We start from the raw sequence: 18,519 nt of genomic DNA on the forward strand, positions 1-18,519 counted from the left end.
CCTGTATCACATCTGGTGGGTCTACTTAGGGGAGAGTCATGCTGGCACTTAAGTTAAAAGTTTCCTTGTAAGTCAAAAATAATTTTAAAAGATTTATTTACAAAAGAGTTTACATACCTGAAATGAGAATTCTCTTATTTAAATGCAAGTGGTGGTAGGAAAGGGATAACTTATCACTTCAACAGCATAAGATGATAGAGAACTAAAAGAATTTACATGTCAATGATAATCGTTTTATTTAAAACCATATATTTATATGTATGTATGTGTTGCAGCCCTTAAGGAAAAATAACAGTTTTAAAAGTCCTTTTATTTGAAATTCAATGTAAACAAGTATACGATTTTAAACCATAAATTCATAGTTTTTTGTTTATTGTTTAAATGATGTGAAAGCTTTTGTTCTGTTCAAAAGCATCTGTGTCTTCGAATTCCAGGAACCTCTCGGGAACTTCTTCGCTGGTTACCCTGTAACTAGAGTGTGAGACTGAGAGATCACAAATGCACATGTTACTTCATACAGCATTATAATATTGATACTTCCATGTTAGCAAAGCCCCTTTCAAAGCCTTTTCATGTGTCCCTCATTAAGAAACCAGTGTTACAGTGCTACATTGTTCAGCGTTGAAGGCCAACCCATAGACATAGAGAAGGTACACTCTACACCCTGCCTCTGCCCGGCAACCTAAGCGGGGGAGTTGGGGCAGAAGGGGTGGGACCAGATGTTTTGGTCGTGTCACACTGAAGTAGATTGGGTAAGAAAGGCCAGTTGTTTTTCAACTTCAAAGTGATGGAAAATTGAGGCAAAAACAATAACCATGCCATAATATTCAAACAGAATTACATCAAAACCTAGTATTTACTAACGGGTTACAGGATGATGGGTAAATTATTTTTTTATTTTGCTGTCTTTTCTCTCTTTTTCAAATTTTCTTCAATGTGCTTTGTTTGTTGGCTTTTAATCAGAAAAACGTCTGTCGCTTGCCAGTTGTTAGAAAGAGAAAAGCAAAAGAACAGAGTGAGTACATGGGCAGGCAGATCTGGGAGGTTGAAGACAAAATGGAATCAAGGCTTGTTATGCAAGACGAAGAAGGAAAACTAGGTCAGGTTTTAAGATCAGGCCTCCCTGCAGATGGCCGGGTGTGAAGTACATTTCAGCATCTCTGGTTCTTCCTTAGTGCACTGACTGGTAGGCCAGGTAAGGATAAGAACGCCCTGTTGTTTTTACTCAATCTTAATCCTCATGAGGTCGCTGTTGTGGCATTGATGCGTTTCACCACGACTTCTTCATACTGTTTTTGTGTCAGTAAACCCTTCTGTTATGCTTTTACTTTCTTCAAACTTGGGCAACACGACTGCAGTGTAGCCTTCGGTGGATGGCTAGAAGGGAAATAGAATATTTAATACTGTCAAATGGTAAGAAATCAGATAAAAAGTGTGTGGATGGGATCTTACTTCCCCAGACCCTTTTACCTTCTCTTGAAGAATGGATGGCTTATGGAGGATGTTTTCATTCACTTCCATCAACCGTCCTCTAACACAGCTATTTAAAGAAAAAATTGCTTTGAAGAAAAATATTATCTTCTTTGTTTCTCCAAAATTGTGGTTAAAAAGTAACTCACGTATATATGGTGTATTCTTCTCCATCAGAGCAGTAAATCTTACACAGAGGTGCAAGTTCTGTTAGAAACTGTGCCCCCTGATAATAAAAGGGAAGAAAAAAATTAATTGATGTACATTTTCACTTTTCTTTGTGAGGCAGCCCTCAGAGTTACAATAGGATATATTCCTGGAATTAGCGTTTTAAATAAAAATGACTTAAGTACAGAAAAACCATTCACTTATTCAAATATTTATATATTAAATGCCTCTATGGGCTAGGCACCATCCTAGGCTCTAGGGGAAAAAGCAGACTAAGACAAATGTGATAATAGGTAGTTTAGTTACATATTAAGAATATATTTTATCTTATTATACTTTATATTTAACTGTACATGAGAAAGCTGCACATAGCCAAGTGTAAAGATTTCAAAAGGAATGTAGGAAAATCTCATCAATAAGCAATAATATAAAATTCAACATTATAGAGAATGACAGCAATATTGTACAAAGTTAGTTTCATTAAGATTCCTACCTTATTTTTATATTAGAACTTAATAGAGAAAGGAACTTCTTTATTAGGTCAATCACTGAGACTTTCTGAAGAAGGGATATTTTTCTAATTAAAAAAAAATGCAATTTGAGGAAAATTTGGAAAACAGTAAAGTTTTAAGTAGCAGATAAGAGTAACTTACTCATTATCCTATAACCCGCTAGCAAATACTACATTTTGATATATGTCTGTTTGAATGTTGTGGCACGGTTATACTTTCATGTACTCCACTGTATGGATATATCTGGGGAGGTTCTGACAAATATCTATAGAGTCATTCAGGTTTTTCCCTAACATGAAAAACCCGAGCGAACTTTTTGGCCAACCCAGTACAAGGAGGCTCATGGGAAATGGATGCAAGCATGTCTCATGTGTTGCTCTTTTTTCCCAGGAATTTTTACTGCAGTGAACATCTGAGGTCAAGATGCTGTTCTTTATGGCCTCTTTCCCACTCACAACATTATTAGACAGCATTCAGGTGTTACTGCATGCGCTTCACTCCTCTGCCTGCGGGTACTTCGTTTCAAAATACTAGTCAGTGTGACTCCCCACTTTTGGGAGGAGGGGCTGGGGATTTGTCCCAGATGGTTTGTCTTCCACTGGCTCTGTGTCAGAAAGAAGTGTTTTAACCCCTTTTGGTCACCTCCCTTGGGAGAATAACTGATGGGCAGTGCTGAGATGCGATCAAAGCTTATCTACAGTGGGTTCCATGTGCAGGTCCCTCTCTGTTCCTCAGTAGTAACAACAGTGCTACTATTTTGGACAAAGATTGATGACAGGAACATCACAAGCACTAACTGTTTTACTTGTAATTTGTAGACTTTTAAGAATGGTCCATGCTTTTTAAAGTCCACTTGCTTCCTGAGTGAGGAAAAATCAATAATTATAAGGCAGGTTATTAGGGGCCTTCAGGCCTACAAAGGGGAGTATAAACAAGGGTCTTGCAGAACAGTGAGGTAATTAGCAGAAACTCTTAGTATGAACTCAGTAAATGAAGGACCTAAATCATCCACTGAAACTTTCCTTTCCAGGGGGTTTGTCAGGATAGTTTAGTATGGTATTGAGTTGTCCTTGGTGTGGTACCCTCGTTTAACAGTAAAATGTCCACCTTGCCTAGAATTGTAGAGGGCACAGGTAACATTTTCTATAACTAAACACTACGTGGAGGTAGAGGGTGTAGCTAGATGGTATTAAATTGGCAATGATTTAGGAATGGGAAATGATATGAAGCAAATGCTGTATATTTTCCCAGATTGATTTTTTTTTTCACTACCTCAGGACTTTTATTTTACTTTTAAGTTCACATGTGAAAATATATGATAAAGAAGTGTTGACCATCTAAATTTTATAGAATTCGAAATACTGGCTTAACAAAACAGGAAGGGACAGAATATCTTGTTATACTGGTATTAGAGTTGTTCTTTCAAAGGCCCACCTTCTCCATCCTTCATCCTGGGGATGATAGGGATGGTGGCCCAGAAGCTAATATGACAGATAATATACCTTCTGAAATACCTCATTTTTTTGGCCTGAGAATTTCCCTAGAGCTTAAGTATTCTTAAAATCATCTCTAACTGCCAGGGAAGTATGCTGAGCGTACACTACTGGGTTCTAAGACCAGCTGGCTCTATCATTATTGTGATAATAGAGGATTTAGGTAGAGAAATACGGGAACATACCCGCTTAAACTTCCCAGAGACTTTGTTCTGAAGTCTGCTACAGTTGGTACTGATTTGATAGGAAATGCTTTTAATTGCTTTTCCACTTTGAAGAACTGGATGGGATCCTGCCAGTGTGATGACACCTATTCTACAAGGAGCAAAAATTGATCCTGTATTAGTGCTTGGTATGATTCTTCCCCCTATAACACAGTATTCCTACTGGCACAAGAAGAGCTGAGCTGACATTTGTTTAGTCAGCCTATCATTTCCCCCCATTTTCCTCTGGCTACTATTGGAGCTTAACTGAAGAGAAGAATGCAGTAATAAAAATGGAGAAAATGGGACTGAATTTCCTTCCCCAAAAGGGAAGCGTACCAGAGGTGCTTAGGCAGCACTGAGGAGGAAGAGAGAAAAGTAAGGCATGCCGGTATATACAGGATATCATCTGTGCTTCTCTCCATGGGCTTGGGCAATTCAGTGGTTAGGCACAGGCTGGTTACTTGAGGTAGTAGCTGACTGGGGGTGTGGTCCTCCATTGGGATGTTTGGGTAAGCAAGTTTATTTGTTTAGCGTAGGCACTGAAAGACTCATTCTTGTCAACCAAACTCCTACTATAAATAATACCATCTCAATACAGTGGAAGATAATCATTTAATGAATATTTATTCAATACAAGACCATACCAGGCTACAATGCCAGAAAAAATTTTTTTTTGATAATTTAAAATCCCCAATTTGCTTACCGGTTAGAGTGTTGTAGTATACAGTGGTCCTCACAGGGTTTTCCTTTGACATCTAGAAGAAATGAATGAGTCTGATGGCTGTTGAGTCAATATTTACTACCACTGTGTAGTACTTTCTTTGGTTCATAGAGGTAGTTAATTATGAAGGCTGGACACATACATCACTGGTATCCCTTCATTACTCAAAAAGATATACCTAAAGGCTGACCGTAAAGTATTTAAAGATATCTGGTCCAGATGGAATCATTAATTCAATGTTGAAATGATGATTAACTCTTTGCTCCACCTTTTTTTATCCTCCCTTTAAAATGAGTACAATCATTTCTATTAGAAAAAAGTGATTAGTAATGTATTCTTTAATTTAGTAGCATGTTTTGTTGGTCAGTTTTAGAGAGACTTAACTCATACTGGTTCGCCCAGGACTGTCCTGATGTTAGCGTTGAAAGTAATGGATTCCGGAAAACACGTCAATCCAGGGTTAACCGGACGGTTGGTTACACTAAGTCTGGCTAATAAAACGTATGCTATTGTAAAATATTTCAGTATTGTAAAAGATGAGTACACCTATTATCCCTAAATGAATGCGAGCAAGTTGGGTTAGAGGAGGGTCCCCAACGATGCTCTCATCACTGATATTTGCTGGGTACACAAAGCTGTACAACAGGATACCTACTTCTAAGGGGCAAATGTGTAATACCAGCGACTTCCTTTAAGTAAAACTGTTAGATTCTGCTTTCTAAATGCCTCTATTCTAACCCACCCTCTTCTCTCCATCCCTATGCCTCTACCTTAGTTTAGACCGCTACCATTTAAATCATTTTATGTATCGACTCTTCTTGGAGGACTGAGCCCCTCAAATCCCTTTAGGTACTCAAGGAGATTGCAATCCAGCTCCTGCCTCCCTCGGGGATCTCACCTTAGTCTACCATCTTCCCGCCAGCAACCCACCCTCCTGAACTCGCACTGCGCTCGCCCTACCCAGAATGCACCCTGCTGCTTTCCACGTCCTTGCAAATGCCATTCCCTTGGCCTGCAGGGGAACAGAGAGATCCAGTTCCTTCTGACGTGGGGAGGAAGCGCTGGGGAAGGTGCGTGTCATAGTCCCTATACTGTCAGATAAATTGGGCCCAGAAGAGACTGACATCATTCTCCACTTACCCGCTTTGTACCAGCGAGTGAAGTAACGATCCACAAGCGATGGCACCGCGGGCTCCGCAGCCAAGGCGGCCACAGGGGTCTCGGGCTCGGTAGCCATGGCGACTTCGGGTGCTGCAAACCCCGCCCTCTGGGGCCTGGATGCTTCTTCCCGCTCCCCAGGGAGGAAGGTGTCTTTCCAGTGGGTGACCCGGGGTACGTGTCGCGCAAGCGCCCGAGGCACCCCAGGCCCCGCACGCTCCACCCACCGGCTCCTATTACTGAGCTCTGGGGTCTGACGTCAAAGCGGGGCTCAGATGCAATAGGCTGGGCAGGAGGACGTATGGCTAGGGGGCGGTCGCGAGCGCAGCTCCTCACTGTACTTTGCGGGGCAGAGAAGAAGGCACGCCACGCCCCCTCCGGCTCGTGACGTCACTCCGGCGCCGCTCGGAGCGTTTCCAACTTGCCTCGCTCCCGGATCGGTGTCGTGCTGGTCGCCCCTCCGCCGGGTTTCAGCCACTACCCGAAGGGCTCGAGCGGCCCTGCGGCCCGGAGACCCAGTGCGCGTCGCGAGAGCTCAGGAGCAGCGGACAGTGAGAGGTATGTTTATTTCTGTTTATTTCTGCTTCAAATATTCTTTCGAACTAGGTAGGGTATAAATTGCAATCAAATGTTAGTTTAGACAGACTGATTTCAATTTCCACACCTGAAAATGTTAACAATTACGTACGCGCACCTTATTTTTGTCATGTGTTTTGAAAAGCTGAGGGTAAAGCAAATGTCTTTGAATGAACGGGAGGAGCTCCATAGCTCAGAAGATAGAGCAGATGCTTTTGAGTCAGTAGTGATCATCCTCGAAATTCACTTCAGTGTCTTAAAATCAAAATTGGTTGATGATTCACTCTTCTCGTGGTGTTTGCAGACACCTGAAGGAAACCCAGCTTGTCTGAGTTGAGTGGCCATGCCTACTGGCAGTGCCCTGACACAGTTTTGATTGGCAGTGATATGGAGTCGAAGCGGCACGATGCCGGGTGTTCTGCTTCACCCCATCCCTGACCAGTACTGGAGCCTCAGGCTTCAGCCGTTATGACTCTTTCCTAAGGGCTGAGACGGGGACAAGGAAGAGTCACCTGGGGTGCTTGTTAAGCATTCAGCTTCTGGCTTCCTTGGAGAATCTGGTTCAGCTGGGCTGGGACGGGACTCAGGCGTGTGTATGGTTAATAAGCTCCCCAGGTGATTCTTACTAAGGAGGCTGAGCAAACACTGGGCTGGATGGTCATTCATCAGGGGTAGTGTAAGATTCCTTTTAAGTAGAACTCTGGTTCCAGTTGGTGCTTCTCATACCTCAGAATCTGCAGTGGTGCTCAATAAAGCTCACACTCCTGCATTCCCGTTCTCCAGAAACTCTAATTATGCAGGTCTTAAAAAGGTCCCTTGTTGATTTTATGTAGGGACCATTGGTAGAAATGAAATCCATTATGCTTCCCAAGTCTCAAGCTTGTGTGTGTATGAATCTTATTCCTGTAGGACCGGAGTACTTCCCAGAATGCTTAAACTTAATAAAAGATAAAAACTTGTATAACGAAGCTCTGAAGTTATATCCACCAAACTCGCAGCAGTACAAGGTGTGTAGCATGTGAAATGAGGCTCTCCTGATTTTGCTTTGTGCTTTAGTTGGAAAAGGATGAGGCTCCTGAGTCCCTGACACTGTCCTTGGTTTCAAGGTGTATTATCTTCAGACTAATTAGCCTCATCTTGAACTTCTTATCTGGGAGAAAGGCCCTGACCTGTTCCTCTTCTGAAGAACTTGCCCAGGCCAGAAACCCAGGCGTTGTCTCTGGATCCTCCTCGGGAATACCAGGGCAGCTTCCATCCTGCCCCTCCTCCAGCCCAACCTCACGATCATCCTGAACAGTGCTGATCTTTCCCATATATTTTTTTCTCTTTTTGATTTTTTAATTTAATTTTTTTATACAGCAGGTTCTTATTAGTCATCAGTTTTATACACATCAGTGTATACATGTCAATCCCAATCGCCCAATTCATCACACACACACCCCACCCCCCCGCGCCGCTTTCCCCCCTTGGTGTCCATACATTTGTTCTCTACATCTGTCTCAATTTCTGCCCTGCATACCGGTTCATCTGTACCATTTTTCTAGGTTCCACATATATGCTTTAATATGCAATATTTGTTCTTCTCTTTCTGACTTACTTCACTCTGTATGACAGTCTCTAGTTCCATCCACGTCTCAACAAATGACCCAATTTCGTTCCATTTTATGGCTGAGTAATATTCCATTGTATATATGTACCACATCTTCTTTATCCATTCATCTGTTGATGGGCATTTAGGTTGCTTCCATGACCTGGCTATTGTAAATAGAGCTGCAATGAACATTGGGGTGCATCTGTCTTTTTTTTTTTTTTAATAAATTTATTTATTTATTTTTATTTTTGGCTGTGTTGGGTCTTCGTTGCTACACGCGGGCTTTCTCTAGTTGCAATGAGTGGGGGCTACTCGTCGTTGCGGTGCACAGGCTTCTCACTGTTGTGGCTTCTCGTTGTGGAGCACAGGCTCTAGGCGTGAGGGCTTCAGTAGCTGTGGCACACGGGCTCAGTAGTTGTGGCTTACAGGCTCTAGAGCACAGGCTCAGTAGTTGTGGCGCACGGGCTTAGTTGCTCCGTGGCACGTGGGATCTTCCCAGACCAGGGCTCAAACCTGTGTCCCCTGCATTGGCAGGCAGATTCTTAACCACTGTGCCACCAGAGAAGTCCACATCTGTCCTTTTGAATTATGGTTTTCTCTGGGTATATGCCCAGTAGTGGGGTTGCTGGATCATATGGTAATTCTATTTTTAGTTTTTTAAGGAACCTACATACTGTTCGCCATAGTGGCTGTATCAATTTACATTCCCACCAACAGTGCAAGAGGGTTCCCTTTTCTCCACACCCTCTCCAGCATTTGTTGTTTGTAGATTTTCTGATGATGCCCATTCTAACTGGTGTGAGAATATTGCAAATATTTTCTCCCACTCTGAGGGCTGTCTTTTCGTCTTGTTTATGGTTTCCTTTCCTGTGTAAAAGTTTTGAGGTTTCATTAGGTCCCATTTGTTTATTTTTGTTTGTATTTCCATTACTCTAGGAGATGGATCAAGAAGGATCTTGCTGTGATTTATGTCATAGAGTGTTCTTCCTATGTTTTCCTCTAAGAGTTTTATAGTGTCCGGTCTTACATTTAGGTCTCTAATCCATTTTGAGTTTATTTTTGTGTACGGTGTTAGGGAGTGTTCTAATTTCATTCTTTTACATGTAGCTGTCCAGTTTGCCAGGCACCACTTATTGGAGAGGCTGTCTTTTCTCCATTGTATATCCTTGCCTCCTTTGTCATAGATTAGTTGACCATAGGTGTGTGGGTTTATCTCTGGGCTTTCTATCTTGTTCCACTGATCTATGTTTCTGTTTTTGTGCCAGTACCATAATGTCTTGATTACTGTAGCTTTATAGTATAGTCTGAAGTCAGGGAGTCTGATTCCTCCAGCTCCGTTTTTTTTCCCTCAAGACTGCTTTGGCTATTCGGGGTCTTTCGTGTCTCCATACAAATTTAAAAATTTTTTGTTCTAGTTCCATAAAAAATGCCATTGGTAATTTGATAGGGATTGTGTTTAATCCGTAGATTGCTTTGGGTAGTACAGTCATTTTCACAATATTGATTCTTCCAATCCAAGAACATGGTATATCTCTCCATCTGTTGGTATCATCTTTAATTTCTTTCATCAGGTTTTATAGTTTTCTGCATACAGGTCTTCTGTCTCCCTAGGTAGGTTTATTCCTAGGCATTTTACTCTTTTTGTTGCAATGGTAAATGGGAGTGTTTCCTTAATTTCTCTTTCAGATTTTTCATCATTAGTGTATAGGAATGCAAGAGATTTCTGTGCATTAATTTTGTATCCTGCAACTTTACCAAATTCATTGATTAGCTCTAGTAGTTTTCTGGTGGCATCTTTGGGATTCTCTATGTATAGTATCATGTCATCTGCAAACAGTGACAGTTTTACTTCTTCTTTTCCAATTTGTATTCCTTTTATTTCTTTTTCTTCTCTGATTGCCGTGGCTAGGACTTCCAGAACTATGTTGAATAATAGTGGTGAGAGTGGACATCCTTGTCTTGTTCCTGATCTTAGAGGAAATGCTTTCAGTTTTTCACCATTGAGAACGATGTTGGCTGTGGGTTTCTCGTATATGGCCTTTATTATGTTGAGGCAGGTTCCCTCTATGCCCACTTTCTGGAGAGTTTTTATCATAAATGGGTGTTGAATTTTGTCAAAAGCTTTTTCTGCATCTATTGAGATGATCATATGGTTTTTTTTCTTCAATTTGTTAATATGGTTTATGACATTGATTGATTTACGTATATTGAAGAATCCTTGCATCCCTGGGATAAATCCCACTTGATCATGGTGTATGATCCTTTTAATGTGCTGTTGGATTCTGTTTGCTAGTATTTTGTTGAGGATTTTTGCATCTATGTTCATCAGTGATATTGGTCTGTAGTTTTCTTTTTTTGTAGTATTTTTGTCTGGTTTTGGTATCAGGGTGACTGTAGCCTCATAGAATGAGTTTGGGAGTGTTCCTTCCTCTGCAATTTTTTGGAAGAGTTTGAGAAGGATGGGTGTTAGCTCTCCTCTAATTGTTTGATAGAATTCACCTGTGAAGCCATCTGGTCCTGGACTTTTGTTGGAAGATTTTTAATCACAGTTTCAATTTCATTCCTTGTGATTGGTCTGTTCATATTTTCTGTTTCTTCCTGGTTCAGTCTTGGAAGTTTATACCTTTCTAAGAATTTGTCCATTTCTTCCAGGTTGTCCATTTTATTGGCATAGAGTTGCTTGTAGTAGTCTCTTAGGATGCTTTGTATTTCTGCGGTGTCTGTTGTAACTTCTCCTTTTTCATTTCTAATTTTATTGATCTGAGTCCTCTCCCTCTTTTTCTTGATGAGTCTGGCTAATGGTTTATCAATTTTGTTTATCTTCTCAAAGAACCAGCTTTTAGTTTTCTTGATCTTTGCTATTGTTTTCTTTGTTTCTATTTCATTTATTTCTGCTCTCATCTTTATGATTTCTTTCCTTCCACTAACTTTGGGTTTCATTTGTTCTTCTTTCTCTAGTTCCTTTAGGTGTAAGGTTAGATTGTTTGAGATTTTTCTTGTTTCTTGAGGTAGACTTGTATTGCTATAAACTTCCCTCTTAGAACTGCTTTTGCTGCATCCCATAGGTTTTGGATCATCATGTTTTTGTTGTAATTTGTCTCCAGGTATTTTTTGATTTCCTCTTTGATTTCTTCAGTGATCTCTTGGTTATTTAGTAATGTATTGTTTAGCCTCCATGTGTTTGTGTTTTTTACATTTTTTTCCCCTGTAATTCATTTAGAATCTCATAGCGTTGTGGTCAGAAAAGATGCTTGATATGATTTCAATTTTTTAAAATTTACTGAGGCTTGATTTGTGTCCCAAGGTGTGATCTATCCTGGAGAATGTTCTGTGCACACTTGAGAAGAAAGTGTAATCTGCTGTTTTTGGATAGAATGTCCTATAAATATCAATTAAACCTATCTGGTCTATTGTGTCATTTAAAGCTTCTGTTTCCTTATTTATTTTCATTTTGGATGATCTGGCCATTGGTGTAAGTGTGGTGTTAAAGTCCCCCACTATGATTGTGTTACTGTCGATTTCCTCTTTTATAGCTGTTAGCAGTTGCCTTATGTCTTGAGGTGCTCCTATGTTGGGTGCATATATATTTATAATTGTTATATCTTCTTCTTGGATTGATCCCTTGATCATTATGTAGTGTCCTTCCTTGTCTCTTGTAACATTCCTTATTTTAAAGTCTATTTTATCTGATATGAGTATAGCTACTCCAGCTTTCTTTTGATTTCCATTTGCATGGAATATCTTTTTCCATCCCCTCACTTCAAGTGTGAATGTGTCCCTAGGTCTGAAGTGGGTCTCTTGTAGACAGCATATATATCGGTCTTGTTTTTGCATCCATTCAGCAAGCCTGTGTCTTTTGGTTGGAGCATTTAATCCATTCACGTTTAAGGTAATTATGTTATGTATGTTCCTATGACCATTTTCTTAACTGTCTTGGGTTTTTTTTTTTGTAGGTGCTTTTCTTCTCTTGTGTTTCCCACTTAGAGAAGTTCCTTTAGCATTTGTTGTAGAGCTGGTTTGGTGGTGCTGAATTCTCTTAGCTTTTGCTGGTCTGTAAAGCTTTTGATTTCTCCATCGAATCTGAGTGAGATCCTTGCCAGGTAGAGTAATCTTGGTTGTAGGTTCTTCCCTTTCATCACTTTAAGTATATCATGCCACTCCCTTCTGGCTTGTAGAGCTTCTGCTGAGAAATCAGCTGTTAACCTTATGGGAGTTCCCTTGTATGTTATTTGTCATTTTCCCTTGCTGCTTTCAGTAATTTTTCTTTGTGTTTAATTTTTGCCAATTTGATTACTATGTGTCTCGGCGTGTTTCCTCTTCGGTTTATCCTGCCTGGGACTCTCTGCACTTCCCGGACTTGCACGGCTATTTCCTTTCCCATGATAGGGAAGTTTTCGGCTATAATCTCTTCAAATATTTTCTCTGGTCCTTTCTCTCTCTCTTCTCCTTCTGGCACCCCTATAATGCGAATGTTGTTGCGTTTAATGTTGTCCCAGAGGTCTCTTAGGCTGTCTTCATTTCTTTTCATTCTTTTTTCTTTATTCTGTTCCACAGCAGTGAATTCCACCATTCTGTCTTCCAGGTCACTTATCCGTTCTTCTGCCTCAGTTATTCTGCTATTGATTCCTTCTAGTGTAGTTTTCATTGCAGTAATTGTTCATCTCTGTTTGTTTGTTCTTTAATTCTTCTAGGTCTTTGTTAAACATTTCTTGCATCTTCTCGATCTTTGCCTCCATTCTTTTTCCGAGGTCCTGGATCATCTTCACTATCATTATTCTGAATTCTTTTTCTGGAAGGTTGCCTATCTCCACTTCATTTAGTTGTTTTTCTGGGGTCTTATCTTGTTCCTTCATCTGGTACATAGCCCTCTGCCTTTTCATTTGTCTATCTTTCTGTGTATGTGGTTTTCGTTCCACAGACTGCAGGATTGTAGTTCTTCTTGCTTCTGCTTTCTGCCTTCTGGTGGATGAGGCTATCTAAGAGGCTTATGCAAGTTTCCTGATGGGACGGACTGGTGGTGCCCATATATTTCTGCATAAAGTTTGGTTCGTTTGTTTGAACAAACATCTGTTTAGCTTTTCTCATATGCAGATACTTTGCTTATCCGCTAAATGTATTATAATTCTTACAACAACCTGGTAGATGTTGTGCACAATTTTCAAATGAGGAGCCACCTTGCCTGAGGACCTGGGACGTGAGGTGGCCGACCTGGGATATGGAGCCCATGCCATCATCACCACCATTTTCAGTTTGTCCACAAATTGCACACGTCTTTCTGTGATCTGGCCCCTGCCTGCTTCTTTAGCATCAGCTGCCTCTGCCAGCCCTCTACCTCCCCTTCCTTTAGCCCTCCTGTCCTTCTAAACTCTCAGGTCTCCTCTGCCAGAAAGCCGTTCCTGGCTGAGGTGCCAAACACTGAGCTCGCAGAGCACCTTGTTCTTACCGTGGGGATGGCATTTATCAATCTGCTATTTACTGATTTATTGCCCCACCAGGCTGTGGGTTTCCTTAATGGCAGGGACCCTGTGTTATGTCCCTGTTTCCCTGCCTAATACTGAGCCTGGGGAATAGAGAATTTGGCCAAAGCCTGCCTCTTTGCTCTCATTTGCCTTATCTGTTCCTCTCCTGTGCTCTCTGTGCTTCAGTCATACCAGCCTTCTTGTTATTCTTTCCTGTGCATTCCATACCCATTCCTGCCCGATGGCCATGGTGCTTTCTGTGCTCTTGGTGTGGAATACTGTCCCGTAACTCTTCACATGGCTTCTTCTCCTCACAGCCCTCTGAAATAGCACTCCCATCGCTCTGTCCCTTTACCACTATCTGCCATTATGCTGTCGACCATAGTGTGTTTATAAGTCCGTACTCTTTCACCACAAGAGCAGGAACTTGGGAGTGGTTCTTGTTACTGTTTATTTTTTGTGTTTGTTTTTGCTTTGTTTGGCTTTATTTTTTGCTTTGCTGTGTTACTCCCACTGCCCTGAATAGTACTCAGTAATTATTTGTTGGATGAATACATGGCACATCCTCAGTAAGGTTTTGAATGGAAGAAAGATTGAATTCACTGGTCATCCACAGGGTTTTTGTAAGTCATTCCAGGGAGATTCAAGTATAATGACCGAGGCAGCCTACCTTGGAGATTTTAAAAACAGTTATCACCTCTCCTCACCAACCCTTTGTCTCTTCCTGTCCCAGGACATCAGCATTGCTTACGGGGAACACCTGCTGCAGGGGCACCTCTGTGAGCCAGCAGGGCTCGTGTTTGCCTGCTGTGGTGCCCACAAGAAAGCTCTCAGTGCCTTTCTGGCTTGTGGCAGTTGGCAGCAAGCTCTCTGTGTGGCAGCCCAGTTTCACTTGACCAAATACCAGCTGGCTGGCCTGGGCATAACTCTGGCAGGCAAACACGCAATTATATAACTTCTCTAATGGCTTTTTGTCTCTGTGGTTTTGTTTGGCAGTTTTGCAGACACGTGTCAGGCGGCAGCACGCCTTGGTGCACTGTCATGTGCACCGGTGAAGGTTAGTTTGGAATGGCTTATTAGGTGGAGTAAAAGCTGAACTGCTACGAGAGTTCCCCAAATACAATGGCACAATAAAGAAAGCAGTTTACTTGTCTCTCTCATGGCACTGACAAGTCCTCCCATGGTGCGGATCTGCCATCTCTTAGGCAGAGAGTTGAATGTGGATTTTCTCCACATCTGTATTCCAGTCCTCGGGAAGGGGAAAAGCTGGAATCGTGAGAGAACACTCAAAGTTGGAAATGACCTAGCTAACACTTTTCTCTACCTCATTCACCAAACTCACATTTGACAGGTACACCTAGTACAGTGTAGCTGGGTAGCAATGTGCCCTGCGAGAATGTAAAGATGAATTTTGGGGTGGGACCGTTCAAATATAGACAGTAGACCATTGGAAACCATAATAGCAATGTTCAGAAATGAAGCCAAATGTATAAGCAGTGTGAAAGCAAAGGCAATTTAGCTGTATCAGGATCTAGGGATTGCCTGAACCGGAGGTGAGGTTATTCCACAGTCTGATTTCTCAAGAGTGGAGTGGCATTCCCAGAGTGCCTGGGAGAAGAGATGGGTGGGGCTCTGGCCCTCTCAACCGTGCTTGAAGTGAGTGAGTGGCTGGTATATTTTCCCCCTACCTTTTCAAGAGTCTTGTAAATATTGTTATGATCTCCCCATAAAAAGCAGTCCTGAAAAAAAATCCAAACTATATCCTGTTAAATGTACGTACATATTCTCTTTAGTAATTTCACATTGTTTTTTTTCCTTTGGGATTATAAAAATGTGTGAGATTATCACTTTTCTTTTTTTGGCATTTTCTGGTTATTAGATCTGTGGACTCTTCTATAAGCCCTTTCAATTTCCAAGCTGAACTCTTTTTACAAGTATCGAGAAGTCCTTATTTGAGTCTTATTAACTCTTCATTCTGGCTCTGTTGATACTTCTGCTCTAGAAACTTGTTATTTGTAGTTTAAATTTTCAAGTTCTGTTTTTGGTGTCTGTTTTCTTCTCTTACATTCTTTTCAACTCTTAGCTTGCTGTTTGTCATGCCTTATAATGGGGTGCACCTAGTTCTCCCAGATGCTTAGCAAAAAAAGGTGGAGAAGACAGTGGTCAAAGATTTTTGAGAAATGTTACAAGGTGGAGTCACTTCATGTGTACATTTAACTTAGGCAGTTTACACAAGTCACCAAAAGAAAGAAAGGATAGCTATTTAAACAGTGGAGGTGACTCTTCCTGGTTTTGTCAGTGATAATATGCCCTGGAGTTAGCATGAAATGGGAGACGTGACTCTGCCACCCCTTAGTTAACTCTGGGTTCTGTGTGCCTCTCATAGTGTAATTATCTCAACTGGGCTGAGAATGAGTCTCAGACCTGAAGATACTGCAAGACCCCTGACATAAGCCAACTACCCCCACCTGGTGCTCAACCAAAGAAACAGCAGCCTCTTCCTATTAGAGGAAAAAATGGATTAGTGAGAGACGCTAGGTCAGTTTCCCATACGTGTGCCTTTGTAAGCATTTTTCATGACTGATTTTGACTATATGTGATTTTCACATCCCATGCTAAATTTTGATTGTAACTGCCATTTAAGATAGGACCCCATGGTATTCCTGCCTGTCTCTCTCATAGAAATTCACAAAGTATATAGTTTGATACACAATAAAGACATCTTAATGAAGCATTTCAGCAAAAGAACGCTTATCTCTATCTTACCCAGTGCTTCACAAACGTACTTGACCTGAGAATGGTGTCTTGGTCCTGCCTTTTATGATCCTTTGAACAGTCTTGGGGAACACTCTGGAAAATGCTATTTTAAAGCAGTTCACTTTGAATGTATGCTCTGTAGAGCTCAATCTCCAATTTGTAGGAGACCATTTTGATTTAAATAGTACCACCAGAAACCGTGTCAACTTGAGTTTTGGGAATACCGTTCTTAGTAAGCCGACTGTGCTCAGATGCTTATTGTCTTTGCAGGAAAGCTGGCTGAGCAGAGGAAGCACGGCGACGCAGCCACAGTTTTGGAACAGTACGCCCAGGTAAACTCAGTGCCTCCCGTCCACACCCCCTCCCCCACCCCCAATCAACAAGCAAGGGCTTCCCAGTCGTACCTTAGTGATCATGAAAATTAAAGGAACTGTGGGTATTTAGGAAATCCAGAGATAGTATTTCCCCTGAGGGTCTCCCATCTTGCTGACTTGACTTGGAAATCTAAATTCAGTATATCTCTAAGTAATTACACTTGCCGTGAGGTAGAATACCAAAGAACTCTATTATAATATGCACTAGTGGCTTGACCTTGGTAGCAAGTATAAATTAAATCTGAAGGGAGTTATACCTTTTATATTAACTTGCCAAAGTAGAAACGATGAGAAAAGGCCGTTCTCAACCAAAGTGATGGAGCGTTACACCCTTTTTCGGCTTTCATTCCCGTTCTTTCTGTTGGAAATGTCTCTTTTACCTCAGGCAGCTTGATGGGTTCCAATTTTCCACCAGATTATAAAGATAAGTACCTATACCAGCTTTTGATAGAATTCTAGGATTTATTATGAAAATAATAAAGCCTATGCACTGTCACAAACTTAACAGGACACAGGTACACAATTAATACCAGGGATTCCTGCCTTCTAGGGTTTTGGCCTTTGATGAGAAAGTGTTTGTTACAGTTGTCACTAGTGGGCACATCTGCATAACAAAATTGTGCTTTTAAAATACTTCATTGTCTTTCATGTAATAAGAGTGAGTGAAAGAAGGTAACTAAAATGTGATATCATTAGATCTTGGAAAGAAAATATGTTGGGTTGAGCTGAAAACATGAAGATATATCCCACCTAAGACGGTTAATTAAATGGATAAGATGCCTGCTTTTGATTTCTAACATTTCTTATTCTTAGAATTTCCAACTCTCTGCTTACATGACCCATCTGTTCTTACACGTTGTCTGCTTTTTCCATTAGAGGTGTTATCATATTTATTGTACTGATTTTAAGTTCCCAGCCTCACAATCTCAACATCCCTGCCGTATCAGAGTCATGTTCTGATGCTTGCCTCTGACTCTTCAAACTGTTTTTTAATCCCTTTTGTATGCCTTGTAATTTTCTGTCAAAAGCCTAATGTGTGTGATATACTGGGTAAAAGCAAATTTGATAAATAGGTCTTTAGTGATATGGTGATGAGGCTGGGGGTTGGGTAGGAGAAGTGGTCTGTAGTCGTGTGATTAGCTGGCAGTCTTTAAGTGAGCATGTACCTCAACTGTGAACTTCACCAGTGCTTCTCAGTTTTTTTTCACTCCTTAGGTAGGACAGGAAGGTTAGAGGGGGCTGGAGTTGGGTATTTCCCTGCCTCCACATTGGTTAGGCCCTGGTAAAACCCACTTCGATTAGGCTCTGCCAAAATCATTTGAGTGCAGGTCTTGTTAAGATCAGTATTTTCAAATGTCTGCTTTTCCCTTCCCCCTGCTAGAAGTCCGTAGTCACCGTGAGAAGTTCTGGTAGGGCTCCTGGAGGTAAAAACTCACAAAAGTGTAGGAATCTCCCTAAGTATGGACCCCTATAGTGTTTTTAACTCTTGGCCTTGTGTACAGTATGAGTGATATTAGCTGGAGAAATTCAGTCTTTCACCCTAAGTGTGATGTTTGCTAGCTTTTTGGGGAGTTTAATAGGTGTGAGAAACTGGGAGGGCTGTTGTTGGAGTTGGCAAACTATAGCCTGTGGGCCAAATCTCGTTGGCCACCTGTTTTGTAAATAAAGTTTTATTGGAACATAGCCCCACCATTTGTTTACCCATTGTCTGTGGCTGCTTTTGCACTTAAAACCACAGAGTTGAAGAGTTGTGACAGAGACGGCCTGAAAGAAAGTCCCAGAAAGCCTAAAATATTAACTCTCTAGCCTTTTACAGAAAAAATTTTGCCAATCCTAGCCCACCTGTGTTGAGGAAATTCCCTTTTATTTCTGGTTCTGAGAGTTTTTATCATGAACGGGTATTGAATTTTGCTGATTGCCTCTTAAACTAAGGTGTTTTCTGTTTTGTTTTTAGACCAGTGATAGGGTGAATTATATTGACTTTTTTTTTAAATTGAAGGGTAATAGTTTATTTAGAATGTTGTGTTAATTTCT

At 41.1% G+C, this 18,519-nt stretch overlaps 1 protein-coding gene across 1 annotated transcript; it reads right to left on the reverse strand.

Annotated features, from left to right (window-relative positions):
- Positions 1-289: 289 nt before the first annotated feature.
- LOC137770608 (protein Abitram-like) lies at positions 290-5,950 on the reverse strand. Its single transcript, XM_068553391.1, has 6 exons — positions 5,711-5,950; positions 4,553-4,604; positions 3,829-3,958; positions 1,620-1,696; positions 1,471-1,540; positions 290-1,377 (listed from the first exon to the last, which is right to left on the reverse strand). Exons 1-6 carry the CDS (start codon positions 5,805-5,807, stop codon positions 1,285-1,287), a joined length of 519 nt encoding a protein of 172 aa, XP_068409492.1. The 5' UTR covers positions 5,808-5,950; the 3' UTR covers positions 290-1,284.
- Positions 5,951-18,519: the final 12,569 nt, after the last annotated feature.

Source organism: Eschrichtius robustus, chromosome 10, assembly GCF_028021215.1.
Source record: "Eschrichtius robustus isolate mEscRob2 chromosome 10, mEscRob2.pri, whole genome shotgun sequence".
In the NCBI taxonomy this organism is placed as follows: domain Eukaryota; kingdom Metazoa; phylum Chordata; class Mammalia; order Artiodactyla; family Eschrichtiidae; genus Eschrichtius; species Eschrichtius robustus.